Genomic DNA, 20,850 nt, shown 5'->3' with positions numbered 1-20,850 from the left:
TTAGTCCTTTACCTAGAAAACCAACTCCTAAAATGGTTAGACCTTAGAATGGATCCCACTTCGGAGGCTGAATACGAACCTCCACGAAAGAAGGCCAAGATTCCTAGGCCTTCCTCGCCTGCCGCTCCACTTCCTGACACCCTGCCAACTATTGATCTAGGAGTTGAGGAGCGCTCGGAGGATATGTCAACTTCAGCAACTACCTTTAAGGAAGCCGTTGCACAGCCAATGACTGGCACGTCGTCGTCGGAGCTTGCCCAGACACCGACTGCTGTCAGTGTCGAGGGGGAACCAATTTCTGTCTTTCCTCCGACCAGGATCCAGACTTCGGAATTGTCTTTAAAATCGGATACCGGGCCGATTCCCGGATACCGGGCCGATTCCTGCCTCCACCTAACCAAACAGAAAAAAAAAAACAAGCATACCTCCTCTTCCCCAGAAACCATACCAGATTGGCAGGCTTTCACTTCCTCTCTCATGCAGGCCTTTATTGCCCTTAGCCTTTCAGCCTCAGCCCCCACTACTCTGCCTTTACTGAGCCCTAGGCCTCCTTCTGGCTCTTCCCTCCCACCCATGGCCTCTCAAGTTAGGGAGGAAGAGCATGATTTTTCCTTTTCTTCCTCAGAAGACCCTATTTCATATACATCTCAGATTGTGTCTCCCCAGGAGTATTATTCTCCTGATGAATCTGTGGAAGGGGATTCTCCCCCTGAGGATATTACCTTTGATAAGACCATCACCAAGATGAAATATTACCTCAAATGGGATACTTCCCAAATGACTGACACCCAAAAGAGGTACTTTGAGCTGCTTCAAGTGGAATCACCCTCCCCTTCAGCTGTCCCGTCAGTGCTTCCTGCTAACTTGGATGCCTTTAGTTCAGCTTCTAAGACCCCGAACGCCCAGCCTCTGGCCCCCAAGTGCCCTGACCACTTCTATAAAGTGCCAGAGGAGCAAAATTACCTAGTTAAACCTCCCTTGGTGGACCCAGCTGTTGTTGTCACTGCTCCTGATAAACAGTCTAGACTGCTGCCTTCCTCCTCCCTCCTACCCTCTGATAAAGATAGCAAATATATGGGAAAGAAGGTATACACATCCTCTACTTTGGCATTCAGAGCCATAAATTATCAGACCCACATGACTAAGTATGCTCTAGACTTGGTGTCTCAAGCCTCCTCCATGCTGGCCTCTATGCCTGACAGTCCCATTAAGGCTGACATTACTTCCAAATTGTCCTTGGCTCAGCAAGTAGCCAGGCACTCAATCAGATGCAGCTATGATGCTACAGAGGCATATGCCCACTCTGCAGCATTTGCTTCTGTCCTCAGGAGATACTCCTGGCTGAGACTTCAGAATCTACCTGAAGACTTCCAGTCCAAAATCTTGGACGCCCCCCTGGATCACATGTTCCTCTTTGGAAAACAATCTGCAGACCTCTTCAAGAGTCTGCAGGAAAAAAGTAAAGAATTACAGGATATCAAGCATCTGCTAGTGTCCCCCATTCCCAGGTATTACAGGAACTACCCTGCTAAAACCACTTTTGTAAGGCGCAACCCTCCTCAGGCAGCTACTTCCTCTTCCAGATCTAGAAGAGGGGCAAGAAGACCTACTTCCTCCAGACCTAATGCACCACCTCCTCAACCCAGGCAACCCTTTCAGGCTAGAGGAGGTCCCAGTAATGTGGGACTGCCTTGTCCACCTACCACTCTCTGCACGCCTTCCACACTCTCTCCCCCTCGGGCAATTCATCACCACAGACCAATGGGTTCTATCCTTTATCCAAAATAGGCTGCTTCCTATCCTGGAAAGAAAAACCTCCCAGGAAAAGTATTCCTTTCCCCCCAAAAAAAACAAATTCATCTCCTACCACAGGTTTTGTCAGAACTATTAAAGCTAGGCACCATAGAACCTGACCCCTCAGGAAAGGGATTCTACTCTCGTCTCTTCCTGGTCCTCAAAAAAGATGGCCCTTGGAGATGAATTTTAGATCTCTCCTTTCTAAATCTATACCTTCAGGTACCCTTCTTCAAAATGCTGTCTCTACCCACTCTGCTGCCTCTTATTCCAGCCAAGGCCTTCATGGCCACACTGGACCTAAAAGAAACATGCCTTCACATTCCCATCAGGACTTCCCACAGAAATTTCTGCATTTCTCTAGACCTTCCTCTCATTTCCAATATACTGCCTTGCCCTTTGGTTTATCCACTACCCCTCGAGTCTTTACAAAGTGCCTAGCTCCAGCCATTGCCTTCTGCAGAACTCAGGGAATCCTGCTATACCCATATCTGGATGACATCCTAATACTAGCAGCGTCCAAAGATACGCTCTCAAGACATCTGCACTTTACCATGTCCCTTCTGCAAAATCTAGGGTTTACTATCAACCTCCCAAAGTCCTCCTTGAACTCAGGCCAGGACAAGATTTTCCTAAGCTGCAGAATCAGAACAGACAAAATGAAGGCCTTTCTCCTATAGGGCAAGGTTCTATCCCTGACTTCCCACTTCCAGGAAACCCTCCACTCCAAGAAGGTGACAGCAAGGCAGTTCCTCCGTCTCCTGGGCTTAATGGCAGCAACCATCCCCATGCTACCACTGGCCAGAATGCATATGGGCAAGCTACAGTGGTACCTCAAAAACATTTGGTCCCAACACCTACATCACTTAGAGCATGATATTCCCCTCCTTCCCTGTCTAAAGAAAGAAATAAGCTGGCGGATACAGCAATTCCAAATGAACCTGGGACTTCCACTGCAACCACCCACCCCAACCCAAACAATGCATACAGATGCCGCAGATTCAGGTTGGGGTGCAACTCTGGCATCCTACAGGGTCCAGGAAAAGTGGCACGCTTCTCTACAGAGCAAGCACATCAATGTCAGGGAAATAACAGCAGTTTTCCTAGCCTTAAGGACCTTTATTCCCCTTCTGGTCCCAGGGGTATGACCGACAAAACCATGGTTATGTGGTACCTCAACAAACAGGGAGGAACAAAAGCCTACCAACTGTGCAGGCTGACCCTGCTGATATGGTACCTAGCCTCTCACCACAACCTGGTCCTGCAGGTGACCTACATCCCCTCACAGGACAACATGCAAGCAGACCTCCTAAGCAGGACTTCCTCTCCACAGCACAAATGGATGTTGGACAGGAGGTCTTCCTAGACATAGTCCACCGGTGGGGTACTCCACAAATAGACCTGTTTGCCTCCCCCCAGAACAGGCAGCTGCAGGCCTTCTGCTCAAAGACACACTCCCCTCTAGCATGGAGAGTAGATGCTTTTAACATCTCTTGGGAGGGGAAGTTTCTTTATGGCTCCCCCCTCTTCCATGTTGCAGTATGCCTTCCTACCCAACATTACCCCCTATCCTTTCTCCTTTAGTCCCAGCTAAGACCTGGATCTACCTAAGCTACTGAAGGACACCAAGGGCGCACACCTATCCCCAACTGGCATTCCTCCTGCCTGGCCTTCTTCTCTGCCTGCTGACCTTCAAGTTCTGAGGATTGTGCATGTAGACATCACATTTAAGTCTCCTGGTTTATGGCCTTATGTCTGACATTCCACACACACTGCAACAGCCAAGCTGAAGCTTTTGTATAGGAGCAGACGTACGAGTTGCCTGAGGACAGGAAGTTCCCCAACTAGAATACTGCAACATGGAAGAGAAGGACATCTATGGTTATGGTAAGATTTTACACAACTATTCTTTGTTCAACATATAAATTGTTTACAAACTGAGTGGTATTTTCTGTATGTGCCATAACCTTTTCAGGAATGCTGTTAATTAGTTGCAACCAGTCTTCCTATAGGCTGTTCATTTGAGATGGGCTGAATGAATCTGAAGATGCTACTAGTCTTTTCTCAAGGAAGATTGGCCTTATAGTTATGCTGAAGAAGGTGCAGGGGGCCAGCCCTTGCAGGAGGAGAAGCATTTCTCTGAAGTACTTGATTCAGTGCTGGGTTTGACCAGTTACTTCAGTGAAAAGGACATCAACCAAAACAACATGCATCTCTTTTCTGTAAGGTAAGATAGAATGCTACAAAAAAGAGGAAGAAATGTTCCTGTTTTTAAAGAAGCAGACATGAATAAGTTTAAAGCAAAAGGATACCAAGGTAAAGTAAATGTGAGAACAGGTTAGCACACATCCATTCAGTGCTGCTATAATGACTGCACGAATAGTTGTCATCCACACAGCTTGTTACAAGATTAGTTTTTCCTAATTTAGATAGGATGATATGTTTTGCAGTTTCCATTGTTGCTTAAATGAAGTTTGTAAATTTATGGTGCAGTAACTCATTTACCATGTGTAGCCACCTATGATTTTTCATTTCGTTAACTGAGGCTACACACAGCTCTACAAGATAAAATATCCCATGACTATGTGTATACATTCACATTACATTTGTAACATAGTCCTTCAGTAAAACATTTATTATGAAATGGTATCCTCTGATATGCCATAACAATGTAATACCTTATAGAAATCAAGTATGAATATGTGACTACATGTTTCGTATATATATCACAAAAACTATGAAACAAAAAGCAACCAGGGCAAGGCTCTGGACAATGAATTTAAAGTGCTTTTGTTCTTCTTTTAAAAATGTAAGAACTTCATAAAATATAATGCGTATCCAACCCAACATATAAAAAAAAAAAATCACAGATATGTCACATGACACCAAAGGACCATTAGCAGCCAAAAAAAATGGTGGGAGTTGTTTCACCAATAAAGAAATAGGCTGCTATTGGTCATTTGGTGTCATGTGACCTTGGCATTGCCCTTGCTGTGGTTGTTTTTTGTTTTATAGTTTTTGTGTTGTATGTTTTTGTATTCTTCCTGTTACATCTCTTCTACCTGTCAGCTGTACAGATTTCTACAGTGTCCAGAATTTTGCCTCATATTTTTGGTCTGTTTTTCATAAAATTGTGGTTTTCTGGCAAATTAGTGGCAAATTATTAAAGACTGAAGTTAGGAAATGACAGACATTTGAGTTTCAGACTTCATGCCTTTCAGAAAAATTCATGCTAATGCAAAACCTGTTGTTTTATCAACTTTCTAAGTTTATATTAGCAATATTTTAAAATGTTCCATATTTTAGGGTCTTTATCCCATATTTATAAATGTTTTTGTCCAGATTTCTTGTTATAAGAGGTTGAGAAGTGTGCTCTTCTTATATGTATTTAATTGGGTTGGACATTGGTATTAAGGAATATTAATAAAGCACACCTAAATTAATTTTACTAGGATACTAACAGAAAAACTGCTTATACTGTTTATAAATTATTAAAATTTATTTCATGCATCCTAGTAATTGATTTTTTTGTGTCTGTCAATTATTATAAGGTGCTGTGACAAATATCTATCACTAAATGAACACAAGCTGTGTCATTAAAAAAAGTTAAAATAATATGGAAATGTTAATCATCCAGAAAATAATTTTATAGTTTTCTGATCTTATCTTAGACATAGTGCAAGATATACAGGTATTCGTTTTTGTTCAATTGCATATACATTTTTTTTTGTATGTTTGGTAGTGATTTTAGTGTTATGTTTTGGCTGTATAAGTATTATGTCACTCCTCCATGTTAAACAGTAGGCACTTTTTATATAGTATTGTCATTGGTATAAGTTATGTATAATATCTACAAATACATTTTAAATCTTGACTGTAGACATACTGGGAATTAATGGGTCGGTGAATGAACATTTGTTGTTGTTTGTCTTTCGGCTTTTCCCGGTTAGGGATTGCCACAGCGGAAATCCGGTCCGCTAATGATTGGCAGTAGATTTTCACGAACGTGCTAGCTCGACGTTCAACCTTCATCGAAGGAACAGTTAATGATTGTAAACATTTGTTTGGTTGAGTTTCTGACAGATATATGTATATGCACAAATATTTAGTTAGCTGCTCAGAATAATTTCAGGATATTAAAAATAGAAAAATGAGTATTACATTTTAAAAGCCATTGATTACATTATGACATTGTAATACAAGTACTCCATTTTGAAAGTGTGTGTGTGTGTGTGTGTGTGTGTGTGTGTGTGTGTGTGTGTGTGTGTGTGTGTGTGTTACCAGATGGTCATACTGGCTTCCTTTATCTCCATGAAAAAAATAATGTGGAGATTACATCTTCAGGTAAGTAAAATAACCATGCCTGGCAACATTGTTTCCTTTTATATTCTAAAAGTGACATGGGGCGAGTACATCTTCAGATATTTAGTATGTGCTAACTGGGTACAGCTGTTGACTTTTTTCTCCAAAGGAAACAAGGGTCAATTACTTCTACAGACAGCTGTGATATACAGTAAGTACTTTGCAGTGCAGCATATGTGAAGGAGCCAGAAAACCAACAGTAAAATTAGAGTATGTTACAGCTAAAAGAAAACTGGGAAATGCATTTTGGAAGCACACAGCTACATTACAGGATGTGAAGGACAAAGATAAGCAAAACTAGCACAAAATAACTGCACATCACTGAAATTTAACAACAGCTGTTACATTAGCGATACGTGATCAAATTTGCAAATTACAAAGTCAGAGTTGCTGGGGAGTCGTACCTGCATGACATTTAATATCTTTTTCTAGAAATTACCTGTTTGCTGAAAAAATAAGAAAAACATTATATTTAGATAAAAGAATGTGAGCTCCTACGTATAAAAAAGAGACCTGGTAAGCTATGGAATTATAGGCAAATCATTTCTTGTATATAAGACAAAATGCTAAGTACTGTTTCACCATACTGATGTACTACCTTCTGCTGACCTAAAACATCATTTTTTTATTTATTTACTTACTTACACTTTGGGTGAGTCCTATTAGGCTAGTGGTCTTTTTTTTCAGGGGAGACCTCAGGTGGCACTTATACTGACTAGTGGACATTTGGCCAGGGCACTAGGAAACTTCCCTTTTTTTCTTTCTGATACGTGCCATGGGATCGTTCACCGACTCAAGCAGATGGGGCCTCAGTTTAACATCTCATTCAAAGGATGGCACACTCAATAGCTCAGCACTCCCCTTACACAGCACTGCAGTGTCAGTATTGGTAAATTAATCTAACTACCTGCTGTTTGGAATAGCTTTCTGTACCAAATGTAAGTGTGCTGCCTGTTGAGTTACTGGAACTGCTACTACTGAGACTAAATTGTTAAAAACTTGCTAGGTCTTGGTGAGATGTGGTTAAATAAAATGCTAGAGGTGCAAGACTGATGTAGATGACATGAGAGAGAGAGTAAGGGTTTAAATAATAGACATGGACACCTGCACATACAGAAGTCATATAAGTTTTTAGAGTTGTTGTGAAGGAGTAGTGTGAAGCAGTCAAACCCAACCTTGAAGCATTGTTATGAGTGGCACAGAGCACCCAAACGGTTTGGCAATGTAGTGTGGTAAGTGAAAGCTGTGAATTTAAAAAGCTTTAAGTGGTCATGGGTTTCATTCCTTCAATCTCCCCTTGCATGCTTTGTTACTGTGAACTAGTTGATTAACAGTATGGTTCTCCCAGGTTTCCACTGGATATATTTGGTTGAAAAATAACCTTCACATCAACAAATAGATATTTTTATGCTTTATCATTACTTTTGCTCAGTTTGTGGAACAAGATGGTAAAGCTCTAACTGTGACTTGGATGGCAGAGGATGGGGATTAATTAGTGACCACAGTAGTACAGGAGCCAGAAGGGAAAGGTTGGTCCTAGCGTACCCATCCTGAAGATGGGATAGCAGCCAAGTTTGTAGTGTTGGGGATTGTTAGTGGAAGTCGTATTGTTTACACCAAGGAGTACAAGAATGAGCCGTGTATAAGGTACTGCAAACAGAGCTTAAAAAAAAATTGGCAAACCTGTGAGTGCATTCCTGTATCAGTGACAGTCCCAGCTTCGGTAGTGTGTACGACAGACTGTGACTGGAGAGGCTGTGTATAATATACCTGTTTTGTCAGATGGGAAGAATGTAAATTGCTGTTTACTCCATTCTTAAAGGTGGTTGCCTAATTTTTTATCTGCTTTGTAGATTGTAAGGCCAAGAAGTACTTAATTCTCCAGAGAAGTGCATGTATTAATGGGTGTTTATAGCTTGTAGTGGTTACAGCCTGTAGGAGCTTTGAAACACCACATGGTATAATATATAAATCTCCTTGCTGATATCGGACATTCCAATGCCAAATAATAATCAAGACATTGAAATTGCTTGGTCAGATATCACAATCTTGCCATATCTTAATACTTAAGGGTCATATAAGGATGGGAAAGAGACATGCCTTTCCCCTCACAGTTATTATCTTCAGAATGAGAATATCTTAGTTGTGAGATAAAGGGCACAATAGGCCTCCCCACCACCTTTGCACTTTTTTCTTTTATGTATGTGTTAATTGATTTTTTGTTGTTGACTTCATTTTTGTCATTTGGTATTTCAGCTGTCAGCCTCATTGAAATGCTGCTGCATTACCTGGTAGGACTTGCTTGATTTATTACTTAAGCTTGTTGCATTTTTGCTTACCAAGAATTCATGACATTGAATCAGTGCTTATTTCATCAACTGTTTTACCTTCTGTCATCTTTAGGTATTTTTAATAAAGTCATGTTCACTTAAACATTGTATGGACATCATGGGAATGGAGGAAAAGTTAGTACATGAGGAATAAGATCAGGTGGTAGCCAGCTCAGCAGTTAGGTCTCTGAGAATGAGAACTTTAATTTTGGTTCATCATCTGTCACAGTCAAGTTTTTGTTTAAGTTGTTTACAGATTGTAGAGCAAAAAAACCTCCATCCATCCACAACCCCTTTTTTTGCACATGGATTCCAGGTGTCACTTCAAGTGTGACAGTCATCTACAGCCAATTTTTACACAACCAGGTATGGCAAAATAAATGTTTTAAATGTCCTCTACTACTTTAAATAAGTAGCTCTATGCGTAGACATGAGTAGAGCATGCTGTGCAGTTTGTGCATTCGATTCCCTGTGTTTTTGACTTACTGTCCTTTTAGGGACACTTGAACGACTACACTTTGTGTACTTTTATTTATTTGTGTGCTCTCCCCCATCTTTCTGAAGACATGAGGAACATGACACATTTCTGTTTTATTTCTTTGGTTGTTTTGATACTTAGAGGAAGTAAAGTGACTGACAGACAAGCAGGGCCAGTGCTAGCATTTTGGTGGCCCCCAGCAAGTTTCAAGTTGTGGGCCCTACCCAGGAGAATACAAAAAGTGTGACCATATTGCTGTCATGCCCCCTTCCCTATAAAGCTCATGCAGCACCACTTAACAATCATTGTGTAGTGTTACTACATTCAGACCATTAAAAAGACTTGAAATGTCAGGGTACAACACACTGACTGGTATTTAGTACCAGTGTTGTATTATGGCAAAACCCTGTGCCACAGCAAGGTAGCCACTCATAATGGTATATATATACACACACACACACACACACACACACACACTGACTGGGACTGCGCAGTGGTGCAGCTGTTAACACTGTTGCCCCTTAGCAAGAGGTTCTCTGGTTCGATTCTCAGCTAGGGTGCATTCTGTGTAGAGTTTGCATGTCCTCCCTGCATTCACATGGGTTTCCTCCCACATTCCAAAGACATGCTTCTGCAACATTTCTTCCTGGGCCTTGGCTGAAAATTGGCTCTGTCCTTGTCAGACTTTCCCAGAAAACAAAAGTTAAATAAATAAAATTTAGTACCAATAAATTATGACAAGCCCCTGTACCACAGCAAGGTAGCTACACACAGAGGTTCACACACTGACTGGCATTTAGTATCAATGTTACATTACAAGCCCCTGTACCACTGCAAGGTAGCTACTCACAGATGTACACACACACGCACACACACACACACACACACACACACACACACACACACACACACACACACACACACACACTGACTGGCATTTAGTAGTAATGTTGTTACGTTATGGCAAGCCTCTGTACTGCATTAAGGTAGCCAGTCCCTCAGAGGTACACAAAAACACCCACACAGGCTCTCTCACACAGGACAGAGACACAGGACACAGAGAATACAACAACGAACTACAAGCGTCCAACAAAGGACAAAAAATAACATCAACACATCACTCCACAGCACAGCTTCCAAAAATAACAGCAGGCAGGGTAAATTTTCCACCATTTATTCTTCTCTGGTACCTCTGCTTTTCGCCTTCAAAGGAATAAATTAACACCACAAAAACACCACCTTATATACCATTCAAACACACTTAATTAAACAATAAATTAATTCTCCAATAAATATATTTTTTTCCATAAATTCTGCAGTACTGAGTACTCAAAAATTATTATTTTGTTTAAAGCATCATTTTAAAACATTCAAATTTAGAGACCCATAGAAACATTATAAACAATGAATCAAATGTAAACAACATTTACCTTATTAAATGTTTTTAACATTTAAGCCATTAAATGATCTTGTACTTTAAACAATTTTAACACTAAATGCATAATGCCTATGTAACCCAAGTGAGTTATTTTATAAGATTAAATTACTATCAATATTCATACCACGTGGTTGAAGTGTTCTATAGTTAATAATGAATCTACATTCCAACTTATCCAACTCATTTTTAAAACTACCTCCATATTCTATAAATGGACATGCTAGAACACTAAAAAATAAACTCTTAGAACAACCCCCATGTGCAGATGCAAAATGATTACCTACTGGACAGACAGCTACACAGACTTGCACACAAGACATAGACACCCACACATGACGAAGACAGCACTACAGTAAGACTGACCGTTAAGAATTTAAAATACTGGGATTATGAACTAATGATGATGCTAGAATAAGCATGCACTGTGTGACCCCACATTTTTGATGAACAGACCAAAACTAACAAATGTCTGGACATTGTGTAACATTCTCACAGCCCCTACCAACCTTCTAACCTCTCAGCATAATTCCAAAGCCGAAAATAACTGCAGAAAAAGGGTGTAACATTAAGGATACTTGCAAACATTGCTATGATAAACATAGAAAGATATTAGAATAACAGGGATTGTTTTTTTCTTTTTCTTTGGGCTGGTCCCATTAGGGGTCGCCACAGCAGATCATCTTTTTCCATTTCTTCCTGTCCTCTGCATCTTGCTTCGTCATACCAACCACCTGCATGTCCTCTCTCACCACATCCATAAACCTCATCTTAGGCCTTCCTCTCTTCCTTTTACCTGGCAGCTCCATCCTTGGCATCCTTTTTCCAATATGCGCAACATCCCTCCTCAGAACATGTCCAAACCAATGCAATCTCGCCTCTCTGGCTTTGTCTCCAAACCTGGGCTGACCCTCTAATATACTTATTCCTAATCCTGTCTACCCTCATCACACCCAGTGCAAATCTTAACATCTTTAACTCTGCCACGTCCAGCTCTGACTCCTGCCTTTTTGTCAATGCTACTGTCTCCAGCCCATATAACATAGCTGGTCTCACTGCCCTCTTGTAGACCTTCCCTTTCACTCTGACTGGTACCAGTCTGTCACAAATCACTCCTGACATGCTTCTCCACCCACTCCACCCTGCCTGTACTCTCTGCTTCACCTCTCTTCCACACTCACCATTACTCTGAACTGCTGATTCCAAGTACTTAAACTCATCCACCTTCGCCAACTCTACTCCCTGCATCCTCACCATTCCTCTACCATCCCTCTCATTTACACACATATATTCTGTCTTAGTCCTGCTGACCTTCATTCCTCTACTCTCCAGAGCATATCTCCACCTCTCCAGGGCCACCTCAACCTGGTCCCTACTCTCACTACAGATCAGAATGTATTCTACAAATATGTGGACAACAAGGGATTGTATTAGCATTTATTAAAATAATCAGTACATTCTGCAGAACTCTCATAGTCCCCCCCAAAAGTCTCAGCACAGTTCTAGAGCAGGTAAAAACAAAGTAAAAAAAATTTTAAAAAGACAAGGACGTAGCATTAGGGATTTAAAACACTGGACTTATGAACTAATAAAGAATAACAGATTTTTCCAGTAGCGTGCATTGTGTGAATCCACATTTTTGATGAGTAAAAACACATATCAAACATCTAAACATTGAGCAACATTCTCACAGCCCCTATCCCTCTCCTAACCTCTCAGTGTAACAATTACAGACAAAGCCTCCCCCAAAAAAATGGCAGAACAAAGGTGTAACATCAGGGATAGCTTGAAACTTTGCTATGATCAACTTCAATAGTAGAACAGGGTTTGCACTGGCACACATTAAGACATCAGTACATTCTGCAGAATTCTCACAGCCCCTACCCCTCAGTGTCTCAGCACAATAAATCTGGGTGAAGTGAAAGCAAAATAAAAGCACAAAGGCATACCATTAAAAAACATCAGTACATTCTGCAGAATTCTCACAGCCCCTACCCCTCAGTGTCTCAGCACAATAAATCTGGATGAAATGAAAGCAAAATAAAAACACAAAGGCATACCATTAAAAAACAATGTGTTTATGAGTAAACAAAGATGCTGGAATAACAAATTTTGTAGTAAAATGCATTGCGTAACCCCACATGTTTTAATGAAAAGAGGCAAATACCAGGCAAACATCTGAATATTGCGCAACATTCCCACAGCCCGTAATCCCCCACCAACCTATCAGCACAATAACTCCAGACAAAGCAAAAAATGATCATAGATCAAAGGCGTACCATCAGGGATAGTTGTAAATATTGCCGGTATACACAATATTAGTATAACAGGGTTTGCATTAGTATATATTAAAACAACAGCTGTACATTCTGCAACATTCTCACAGCCTCTAACTCCCCTCCCAACCTCTCAGCACAGTAATTGTGGACAGAGTAAAAAATTATCATAGAATAAAAGTGTAGTATCAGGCATAGTTGTAAACATTGCCGTTATGCAGAACACATACTAGTAGAACAGGGTTTGTATTGGTATACATTAAAACATCTGTACATTCTGCAGCATTCTCACGGCCACTATCCCCCCCACTACCAATATTTCAGCACAATTGTACACAAAACAAAAATACATTAATGAATATTCTTAAGTAAGACTAGCTAAAAAAACTACTTCAGATCTGAACATTAATTACAGACAAGCCTTCCTTCCTCAATCTCTTAGCAGAAGAATTCTGGCCAAAGGTAAAATAAAACTGTTATAACCACAAGCCCACCCCACCCCCCCAAAAAATCATCTTCGCATAAGAACTCTGCAGAAAAAAAGCAATACAATCCTCTCCATAGGTTTCCTTACCACCCCCTAGCAAAAAATAAAGTTAAAAATAAACCCAGCAACTTACCTTTTCTGCAGTTGATACAAGGCTGGTATTAATCCTCTTCTTACTTCTCCTACACACAGACCAGACCAGTTCAGCCCCTTTAAAATTTCCCTCAAAAGGACAGTTTCTCAGATCTTTTGAAAATTGCCCTTACAAAGGCAGTTAAAATACAGCTGCTTTGCTGGTCCCACAGTCTTTCCAGAAAAACTTGCATTCTCCATCCATCCTCACACCACACCTCTTAACCTCTTAGTGTGAAAAATCTGGACAAAGCCAAAAATAATGGGGGTACAAAGGCTTAAAAATAGGGACACTTTTTAAATATTGCTCATATAAAGTTATAAACTTGCTTTCAGGCTTTGCTTTAGCCTGCATTTTCTGAAGGATATAAAGTCTGAAACATAAATGTCTGCCATTATTTAGTGAAGAAAACCACAAATTTTATGAAGAACAAACTAAAAATATGAAGCATTATTAAAAAAACTGAGCAGTTCAGAGGTATGCCTGACGCCGATAATCCATAGGACTGACCCAACAGACCACAGATTACAGCAAAGCCGATCAGAAAACTGGAACTTGCATCTTTGACTGCTGCAGCCAGTTAGATCCCTAGCTTCACTGAAGCAGACCTGATTGAGTGCAGCTTTCAAGTGAAGCAAGGGACCTGATTAGCTGCAGCAGTCAAGGAAGCAAGTTCTTTAAAAAAAAAAAAAAAAAAAAAAAACAACAAAAAAAATGGAATGGCACGACGATGCTAAATGAACGAGGCAAGGAGCAGAACAGATGGAGAAACCCGCTGCTGCTTAATGAGGGGGCCCCCACATGCGGGGAGATAATCAGGGGCTCCCCGTGACCACAGGTGTGGCGGGTGCCTAACGCCGGCTATGCAGGCAACACAGCCTATCTAGAGTGTTTGCTGTCTTTAAAAAAATAGCTGTGGGTGGATTTTGCATTACTGCTTTGAAGTGAAGATGCAAAGATGCCCGTCTTTGTAAGGACTAACATTTGTGAACTCGTGACTTAATTTTAGAAGGTAATATTTAATGTATACTGTTTTACTGTAATCTTTGCAGATAATAAATATACTAAATAGCAAAAACAATGTTGTTTAACTTCTTGCCACTGTCACTTTGGAAGAGCCTTTGTATCAGCTTCTAATTATATTACTGACTATATAGAAGACATGTATAATTTAAGAAAGTAGAAATCTTTGGGCTAAAGTTCATCAAAAACAAGTTATGCAGATAATACCAGTCAGGGCCTCAATATTTCTTGTCTCACAAATAAAAGTGAAAAATAAGAAAAGTAAAGTGCATCAAAAAGCCAAATAACAAAATGTCTAAAATATTCCCATTAACACCTCTTGAATTGCATAATGAAAGTGATAAGTCTGACCATGAGTGTGTTATTGACAGTACTAAAATTACTTTAAGAGATGACTCTGTTACTATAGATACTGATCATATACATGTCCTTGGTAAGTGTAGCACAATACTGGCAGGAGTATGAGTATTCCTCTGTGCCTGTCATAAGTTCTGTACACTTAAACAGCTGTCTCTATTCAGAAGCTGTTGTATTAAATCATAATAAGAATGCATTTGACATTAAAGCACAAGAAACTTCTGAATGTGGCAAATAACTTTAATTTGCAACTGAAGATGTTCATTGCTAAGACATGACTCATATGGGTGCTGGTATAAATATAGAGACTGAAATAAGGGATATTTCCCCAATATCAGAAGCAAGTCCTGTACGTCCAAGTACTTGCCTTTACCCAGAAGTTGTACTACATAATAAAAACAAGAATAGATGTAGCACAAAAGAACAAGAAGCTGTAACAGGTGACAATCAGCTTTATCTGTAAATCAGGACATCTGAATTGGCAAACACATAATTGTAAGGAAGAAGGCTTATAAGACTGCCAGCATCAAAGAGCAAAATTCAGAGAATGAGATAAGGGATACACTGCCTGCTTCTGATAACCTAAATTGTCTGCCAGACAAAACTGAACTGAGCGAAGGAAATAGGCAGCAATTCTTAATTTTAGGAGACACTATGTTAAGACCTACTGTTAGATATTTAAGTAATAAAGTCTTGCACATAGTATCAGTCCTTCTTGGACTAAAATTGCTCAGTTTACTTCCAAGTCTGTTATGAGTGAAACCTAATTATTAGGCTATAAATTACCTTAAACATACCTCTTTAAAACATGATGAACTATGTTCTTGAGATAACTGATCTGTTAAAAAGACAACATATAATTTATATGTTAAGTGTAACTATACCATCACGCTCCTGGATGGACTATTTATTCACTAATGATCAGACTTTTAATACATTGGGACAAATGACTTGTATACAGTATAAAGTTAATCACCTACTGGGAAGATTGTGTTCATGATTCATACAATTCTTTTCAAGGGTATGTTGCATCTGAGACATTATGTTGCAGGTAAACTCATTGACTCAGTTGATAATTTTTTATCAAAAGACAAATCACAAAAATTGCCACAAACAACAGGGAATTTAATAATAATGTAAAATGCTTTTTTGTAATGCTAGAAGCTTATGGAACAAGATCAACAAACTTAAGGGATGAATTTTTAAAGAAAATTGCAAAATAGTTGCAATAACAAGTCTTGGAACTCTCCTAATGTATTTGTGGATGATTATGTCAAGACACCGGAGGAGGTGGTGTTACTTTGTGGGTTCCAGCTTCTCTTATAAAACAGAATGCCGAGTTTAAAACTATTGTTGCACGTTTTTGATAAGTATAGTAAGAAATACATTCAACTTGTACTGTGTTATCGTAGTCCCAGAATGGACAGCGATAAGCACTGGAATTATGCATCTAATCTAGAAGGTTGTCTTGACACTAAACATAATATTATTCTATTTGGGAACTTTAATTATTCCAGTGTTCATTGGGTTTCATTGTCTAGAAATTCAAAGTTTGAAAGAGAATTTATTAACATTGTTTAATTTTTTTGTCTTGATACAGCTGGTCTCAAATTAAACACAAGGAAATCACTTATTGGATATTGTTGCAACTGATACTTCTGAGAAAACTTACCAGTTACAGGTCCTAACACTTCTTTGCTTGTCTGATCATAATGCCATCTCATTTCAGGTCAGCATAGCAAACCATAAAACATTAGTTGTGAAAATGAATATTTTGGACCCTACTGATTATGACTGTTTGGTCACCCAAATTGTAAATACTTACTGGCCCACTTTATTTTTCATTCCTGTGGCTCAGTATGAGTATTTCGTCTCCAAAAAAAAAACTGAGTAACAGTGACAAAGTATTTATGACTAATAAGGTCGGTACATCTCATCCTGTGATGTGGAACATGAATATTTTAAAATTATATAAGAGGGAAAAAAAGACATTATAGAACTTTTTAAAACCTTTCCAACAACTGCTAATAAGAAAAAAATTAATGCAATTTAAGAAATTGAAACAGGAAATTGTTATTGAAGTTAAGGTACAAAATAAATTGATCAGTGATATTTCTAATAAAGCACATTTTACAAATATATTAATTCATACTATTAGAACTGGTAATGAAGTAATTCAGTAAACTTATACTATACCAAGTAAATTCAACATATTTTTCTCTCTTTCCAGCTGTGAGACAGGCATACTGAGTCCACTGAATACATTTCCATATCTGGATATTGCCTCTTAATAGCAGATACTTGTGTTATAAAAGCCCTGAATAAAATAAAGAAGACGTTTATCACTGGGACCCGGCTTTATCTGTGGTCAGTTATCTTGTGCAGTATCTTCAATAAACTTTTGTTTAATGATTTTTTTTCCAATTTCTTGGCAGACCCCCTGTATAACTCCTATTCTTAAGAAGGATAAGATCTAATGGGAAATTATAGGCATATTAGTTTGACGTCTTTATTTGGCAAGTGGTTTGAAAGGTGGTTAATTAATCAAATCAGTAACACAGATATCAGCCTATCGGCTAATGACACAGATCAATGTGGTTTTATTACAGGTAGATCATACCTGAGTAACTTAATAAGTTTCTATGAACAGATAACCTTGGCTTTAAACCTGAGACTGCAATCTGGTATAATTTTTCAGGATCTTGCCAAAGCCTTTGATCCTGTTCCACATAAGGTTGTCTGTAACTGCTTAATGAAAACTGGCATAAAGAGATACATTACTAAATGGATTATAAATTGCTTGTCAGATAGAAAGCAATGTGTTAAGTTTTAACATATCCAAGTTAGACTACTTACCTTTTGTGTCTGTTGTCCCTTGGAGGTTGGTTGTGGGTCTATTATTATTTAATATAGTGTTTTCAGCTATGCCTAGGAATAATACATTTTTGGGGTTACAAGTATGCCAATGACTGTAAAATTGGATACACATTGCAAAATAAAACTGATACCATAGATCTTAACATCTGCTTATGGTCTATAGATAATTAGGCAGTAGACATAGTTTTAAAATTTTGCCTTGGCAAATGTAACATTATGTATTTTGCTAACAAAATATAAAGATACCCTGTTTGCTTATCTAATAAACAACTTCAAGAGGTTGTGGAATATAAAGACTTGGGTGTTACAATATCTTCCAATTTATCTTTTAATAGTCAATGTCATCTGTACAGATGTCAATAGGTATATGGGGTTACTACTAAGCAATTCACTACAAGAGATGAGCAGTACTCAATCTTATGTTTATTACGTATATAAGACCAATTATTGAGTACAGTAAAACATTTTGTCTGTATAGTCAGTGGGTTAATTAAAAAGCCTTGAAAAGGTTCAAAAAGATTTACTAAAAAAGTATTGTCTTTAAGTAACCTAGATTTCTGTGCAAGATGTAAACACTTAAATGTATTCACATTTTGTTACAGATACATGCGTAGAAGACTGATTTTAGCCTACAGAATACTTCATGATCCTGTTTTACAAACTACATTCAACACTGAAGTATACAGAAATATAAATATGAAGTTTTTGACAAAAATGGGAAAATCTGGGGAGCGACACATATACTACTGTTGAAACTACTCATCTTTGGAACAACATACTCGTGTGTGTGTGTGTGTGTGTGTGTATATATATATATATATATATATATATATATATATATATATATATATATATATATGACAGTCTGATGGACTGGAGTGCTTCAAGAGAAACCTGGATTCTTGGGCTAGGGTTAAGTACATATTCCATTTCTTAGGGAAATCTGTACTCCTAGATGGCCTGTCTGCTGGAACACCACCACACATGAACTTATGAACCATATACCGTGGGTGGTATCCTCACCTAAAATAGATGAAAGCAAGTGCAATGATTAGCTGTCTACAGCAGTAGAACCTGGAGTTCCCTGCCAGTCTGAGTAAGTTTTGGGGAGTGTCTGTATGACAATGAATAATTGTTATTGCACTTTTCCTTGTTCATTTAACTTTTTTTTTCTTTTTTTGTTCTGCTTATAGATAGATGAGTTAGTGTAATCAGTGCAGATATTTCAATGTTTGATGTTAATAAAATATATATTAAGCTGAAAAAAAAGAAAATGAAAGAAATCAGATTAGTTGAAACTGAAGAATGAAACAGAAAATTAACAGCTAGTTTTTGGGGTGATTTTTTACATTAACAAACACCAGGATATGCACTAGCAAGTGCCACCCCCAGTGTGAAGTGGGCTACATGATCGCATTGTTATTGCCACCACTTAATTACAATATACTTTTACCTATTCTTGTTTTTTTCTCATATTTTTGCCCTGCCCCTCGTAAATCATCCACAGATATAGTGGCATTCTGCTAAGAAAACTGTGTGCCATGACTCACATTTATTTCTGAGGCACCAGGCCAAGTAAATCTGCTTTTAGATGATACACAGAAAAAGTAGCAAAACAATAATTAATAATTAGCCAATGCTAGTGTAGGCTGTTGACAACTATGAATCAACTATTATAAGCAAGCAGTAAATGCTACAGAAACAATATTAAAGTCATTTGCATAATTCTTTTGTTTATGATGCCTCAGTTCTGCCTGGATGCTTTAAAAACAAAACAAGTGACCATTAACCTACCATAAAATGACATGGCTGAGTAGATTCATAGTAAGTACTAGGCTAGCTGCCCTTGTGGGCCATTTTAAGCCAAGCCAGTTTCCCTTTTTGCACTCAAAGTAAGCTATCCAATTTGATTGTAGATTGGCCTTACCAATCACATGGTCAATAATTATATATTACTCCTAAACAGAATATCTGGGAATATACCATAGATAATTTGAGGGGACCCATTCATGGGATAAAGACTTTAGGAGCTGCATTTGACCATTAGTAGTACATAGGGCAGTTCTGGGGAATATTTACCTGATATTGGCTCATAATGTCAGACATATTGCTCAGAAAGTGCATCTTGTTGAAAAACCTCCTGATGTTCTTCATATTGATGCGGCAGTAACCTTGGCTATATGGGTTATATCCTGCTAATGATATAACAGCTGATCAGCTTCCAAAGCTTCAGGGCAGCTTTAACATGTTCTAACCATTAAGCAGCTTGATCTGACCTGCCTAAAAAAAACGGTTTGAGCTCCAAGCCCTTCAGAACTTTCTTGCCACCAAAGAGAGAGCTTGTGTGTGTGTGTGTGTGTGTGTGTGTGTGTGTGCTCCCACTTTTGAGACTCAATGGTCAGTGTTTGTTGAGCAGGTAAGTCCTCTTTGAGAAGGAACCATCCACATAAAAAAATCTATTATTTAAATGTATTTTCCTGCTTATGAAGGTTTTTAATGTAGGAGTTTGTATTGTAAAGGACTGTCAAAAGGTGTAATTGAACTTCTAAATGGAACTGCACATTTCTTTCTTGTCAGTTTAAAACCCTTATAGACAGAGATAGCTTATAAATGCCTGGCCCACAGTGTCCTATGTGGATTCAGAACATTATTATTCGGGAAAACTTGGCTAGGCTTAGAAAGGCCACCCCAAGTCATTAGCATAGTAACAGTCTGTGACTCTATGTATCTAAGAAAAGTAGTCAAAAAACATTTTTTTTCTGTGGAAAAATTGTGTTTCTTTACTTCTTGGGGCTGGCAAAGTGTATTAAAGTGTTGTCTATTTTGTGCTAGAGGAAAAGGTGACTTTTAGTACCTTTTAAATTTTTGCCACATTATGCTATCTGTTTCCCAGTCAAAACGTTTTAGCTTGAGCATGGAACAAATAACACTCCCGTGGTCAGTCCTTTTTGCAGCCACAAAAGAAAAAGTTAAGCAAACAGCCTTAGCCATTGCAGCAGTCTAGCAGCTTGCCTCAGCTGTAGGTTGGTGACCCTGGTGACTCTGCTGTGGCCAAAGCTGGTTCCTCAGTCACTCCTGTTTGACCCCATATCCCTCTGATGTACAACCTAATGCCACTATGGATCCGGGATCAGCCACATCCTCTGCAGCTGTTTAGGTCCCCTCAGTGGGCAAGGGAGAGCCACTGTTGGGAAGGCTTCTCTGTTTAATCAGAATGTTGTGCCCATCCCTGGGGAAGTTGCTGTTGCCATTAACAACACTGTAGGCCACATTTTTTTCTTTCAAAAAGAAACAGAAA

At 38.9% G+C, this 20,850-nt stretch overlaps 1 protein-coding gene across 1 annotated transcript in view; it reads left to right on the top strand.

Annotated features, from left to right (window-relative positions):
* Nucleotides 1–17,050, top strand: part of GPR155 (G protein-coupled receptor 155) — a 782,878-nt gene extending 765,828 nt beyond the window's left edge. Inside the window, exon 16 of the mRNA XM_044075558.1 lies at nucleotides 16,906–17,050. Coding sequence (XP_043931493.1) covers nucleotides 16,906–16,966 — 61 coding nt within the window. The 3' untranslated portion in view covers nucleotides 16,967–17,050. The remainder of the gene's footprint in view (nucleotides 1–16,905) is intronic.
* Nucleotides 17,051–20,850: the final 3,800 nt, after the last annotated feature.

Source organism: Protopterus annectens, chromosome 6.part1, assembly GCF_019279795.1.
Source record: "Protopterus annectens isolate FY-2018-M chromosome 6.part1, PAN1.0, whole genome shotgun sequence".
Classification (NCBI taxonomy): Eukaryota; Metazoa; Chordata; order Ceratodontiformes; family Protopteridae; genus Protopterus; species Protopterus annectens.
The sequence above is the reverse complement of the archived record's forward strand: the minus strand, read 5'-3'. Positions and strand labels throughout refer to the sequence as shown.